Source organism: Orycteropus afer, unplaced genomic scaffold (genome assembly GCF_000298275.1).
Source record: "Orycteropus afer afer isolate SDZICR_OR568_19922 unplaced genomic scaffold, OryAfe1.0 scaffold00206, whole genome shotgun sequence".
NCBI classification, from domain to species: Eukaryota; Metazoa; Chordata; class Mammalia; order Tubulidentata; family Orycteropodidae; genus Orycteropus; species Orycteropus afer.
In genome coordinates, this window is record NW_006921793.1 from 4,452,586 (window position 1) to 4,456,677 (window position 4,092).

The following is a 4,092-nucleotide window of genomic DNA, read 5'->3' on the forward strand; positions in this document are numbered from 1 at the left end:
ATATATATATATATATATATATGGCAAAGATTATTAGTGTTTACTAGGGATAGAAGGGAGGGGTAAGGAGAAGCTTTGAAGGTTTTGTTTGGGGGGCATTGAGTTTATGCTAATAGGTGGTGGAATATTTTGGAAAAAGATAGCAATAATGGTGGTACAACATGAAAAATGTCATCACTGTCCCTGAGCTGTAAATGGGGCAGTTGTTTTGTTGGTGAATGTCCTGTTGTGTATGTTTTCACCACAATAAAAGTGAAAGAAAAAAAAAAAAGTCTAACTCACAAAAAGAAAAAAAACTTCTTACATCCAAAAAAGAGAACATCTTAATTTCAGGTGCATGTGCTGTGACCTAAGGAGCTCTGGTGGCATAGTAGTAATTAAGGCACTTAGCTGCTAACCAGAAGGTCAGCAGTTCAAACGCACCAGCTGCTCCATGGAAGGAAGATGGGGTGATCTACTTCCATAAAGATTTATAGCCTTGGAAAACCAATGGGGGTTGCTATGAGTTGGGATCAACTCGATGGCAGTGAGTTTGGTTTTGGTTTGCTACTGTGACCTAGATCATTCTATACCAGTTACAAGACAAATGGTTTTCTTTTTCAGATTTGTTAATACTTTTGATGAGACTATCAGCATCAACATGGATGGAAAAGTTTATGAAAATATCACCAGTTACAATGCCAGTGAATATCAGTTTTTTCCTTCTGGCATGTAAGTACCTCTACTGGACACTTTGCTCCAAAGTACAAGGATTTCAAGTTTTTAATACCAAGAATGTTAAACCTACATCATTCTTTCTTTTAATAGGAAAACCTTTGAAATAAACTCAACGCAGATTTCACCAGGGTGTACAAGTTTTAAATCTTCCTATCTTGAATTTGGTAGTGCATATACCTACGTAATAGTAAGGCAGGTTAGTAACTCAATGCACCATATCAAAGGTTCTATTCAAACTTTATTGATATGAATCCTTACAAACATTTTAGATATAGTAATGATTTAACCAGAGTACTATTAGAATGTGTATTTTAAATGGGCTTAGGACTAATTTCATTCACCACTAACTCTTTAACTTACCATTAATTTAAAGTTAACCCTTAGAATAAAATTAAACAGACTGATGTACTCTGACTAAAAGTTCATATATCTGATGCTTCCTTATAGATTATTAACATAGCCTTTAGGAACGTTTAGTTCAAAGTGATGACAGTGGTTTAAACAAACCTGACTTCTCAAAGAAAACCTAAAAAATCAAACCCACTGCCATCAAGTTGATTCCAACTCATAGTGACCCTATTGGCCAGAACAGCACTGCTCTATGGGGTTTCCAAGGCTGTAAATCTTTATGGAAGCAAACTGCCTTATCTTTCTCCTGTGGAGTAGCTGTTGAATTTGAACCACTGACCTTTTAGTTAGCCACTGAATGCTTTTAACCATTATACCACCAGAGCCCCTTTGACTTCTAATGTACTCTCTTATTTAAGAGGATAATAATAATGAATGGATGTTCAAATCCCACCAAGGTTATTCCATTATAAGTATAAAATAAACATTGGATATTTGCATATAAAATGTATACTTACTTAATAAATCTTATGACTTAACCCTAGAAGGTAAAACTTCATTTGAACAATGTTTATTATAAAAAGCAATCTTGATTCTAATTTCCTTTTCCTCCTTATTGTTTTAGAGTGCAGGTTGCCCTATCAAGAAGGAGTTTTTAGACATTCCACCCAACACAGTCAACATGGCTCTGCAAATTCCCCAGTACTTCCTTATCACCTGTGGAGAAGTAGTCTTCTCTGTCACCGGATTGGAATTCTCATATTCTCAGGTGTTTTGTTAATTATTATTATTTTTTTTTTACTACCCTATTCCTACACTCCTGCCTGTAAAAAATACTTGCTGTTTCTATTGTCAGCTGCTGTTAAAAAATGTTACTGGTAGTTAATTTAAATCTGGTGTAGTCATATGTTTATAGATTTAAAAAATTCTAAAGAGAATTATGGTATCTTCCATAGAACAGGAGAAAAGATTGAGATTTCATTTAACTTGGATCCACAATCAATATCCATAGAAGCAGCAGTCAAGAAATCAAACATTCTATTGCACTAGGCAAATCTACTCCAGAAGACCTCTTTAAAGTGTTAAGAAGCAAAGATGTCACTTTCAAGACTAAGTTAAGCCTAACCCAAGCCCCCAAACCACTGTGTTTTCATTTGCCTCTTATGCATGTGAAAGCTGGACAATGAAAAAGGAAGACCAAAGAAGAGTTTATGCTTTTGAGTTGTAGTGTTAGCACAGAATACGGAAAATACCATGGACTGCCAGAAGAATGAACAAATCTACCCTGGAGGAAGTACAATCAGAAGCAAGAATGGCCAGGCTTTATCTCACATACTTTGGTCATGTTGTCAGAAGGGACCAGTCCCTGGAAAAGGATATCATGCTTGGTAAAGTAAATGGTCAGTGAAAAAGGGGAAGGCCCTCAACAAAATGGATTGACACAGTCATTGCAATGATGGGCTCAAGCACCGCAAGGATTGTGAGGATGGCGCATGGTTGGGCAGTGTTTTGTTCTGTTGTACATAGTGCCACTATGACGACAGCACCTAAAAACAACCAAAGAACAGGATCTTTGAGATCGGTGTCTCATCTTTACAAAATAAAAATAACATTTTGTTCAGCTGTATGAGTGTATGTTTACATATGTGTATGTACTCACACTGTCATGCACTAGAAGTCCTAAGGAGAAAAATACTGTATTAGTGACTGCTGCCCAGGTCATCAGAGTTAAGCGCTTCTATATACTGAAACAACCAAATGATATTAACTATTCATAACAGTGCTCATTTATAAATCTGTGTCCTCATTTCTTTGTTTTGGTTGAGGTTGCTTTGTAGCTGCCAGTAAACACACTGAATATGATCTAGCTTTTAACAACAACCAAACAAAAAACATGTTTAGAAACATATTATTGCTTTTAAGTATATTAGACTAGTGGAACAAATTTTACTGATACCTGGATTAAAGCCTAATTTCTGAAATGTTTTTATCAAAACTACAGTTCAAGTCATTGTATCTCAAAATGCCTTGTACCTCCAGTATTTGCAGTGACTACTGTAAATATGAGTTGAATTTTCTGCATTGAATTTTCTGTCTAGTACAGGAGAGGACTATATGTAGGTGACAAGAATGTGGAGAGGTTTTGGTGAAACAACAGGAAACCTCACAGAAGAGCAAGCTTATAGCCCAGAGATAAACCTCTACTTAAACGGAGGAAAATATTGTGTAGGATAGCTTTGCTTGCAAACTCTTCTGTAGAAAAAGAATTGGTTCCTATGTAGATTTGTCCTTTTAGCAACAATGACAATGTAGCAGGTGAAAAGCAGGGGATTGCTGTGCATTCATATACCAAGAAGGTTTTAGTGTGTTGTTCCCCAAGCGATTATCCTTTGTACATTTAAACCAACCTGGCTTCTGATAGGCATTTTTTTAGGGTTGGCTGCTTAATTAAATGAATCAGCAAGTTGTGTCCTCCTGCTCTGAGGTTAAGCTTTAGATACAAATTCACTTTGCTTTGCATCCACAGGCTCCTTCCAACATGAAGTCGGTGCTTCAAGCAGGATGGCTGTTGACAGTGGCTGTTGGCAACATCATTGTGCTGATTGTGGCAGGGGCAGGCCAGTTCAGTGAGCAGGTACTGGGCAGAAAAGGAGATTGTACAAACCTGTGTCTCCTCTGTGCATGGTCATCACGACAACTCTCTTTAGCCTACTGTATCTACATAGTCATCTGGCCTAATGGCTGGAGAAAATTGCCAGACCAGTCAGATAGGGCTGTTACATGGTTGGAAATTGAAAAACAAAATAACCAGATTGGGTTAACATATGTGATTTACTATCAAAGGAGAGATCTTCCTAGCTTCAGTGAATACAGCTCTGGGGCCCTAAACCAGACATTTTATTCAGAAAGTTCCATAATACTTAAAATGAAAGCTGTTCTAGAGGTTGCTTTAAGTTTTCCACCTGAGTTAAAATGAGGCCTTATCTAATAGTTAAACTCTTTCCTTCAGCACTTCAGCATGTCTAC

The 4,092-nt window shown here is 36.9% G+C and overlaps 1 protein-coding gene across 1 annotated transcript in view; it reads left to right on the forward strand.

Moving 5' to 3' along the window:
• The window catches only part of SLC15A1 (solute carrier family 15 member 1), a 62,119-nt gene that overhangs the window by 56,702 nt on the left and 1,325 nt on the right, over positions 1-4,092 (forward strand). The window contains 4 exon segments of the mRNA XM_007948172.1: positions 604-711; positions 808-913; positions 1,691-1,834; positions 3,593-3,700. Coding sequence (XP_007946363.1) covers positions 604-711; positions 808-913; positions 1,691-1,834; positions 3,593-3,700 — 466 coding nt within the window.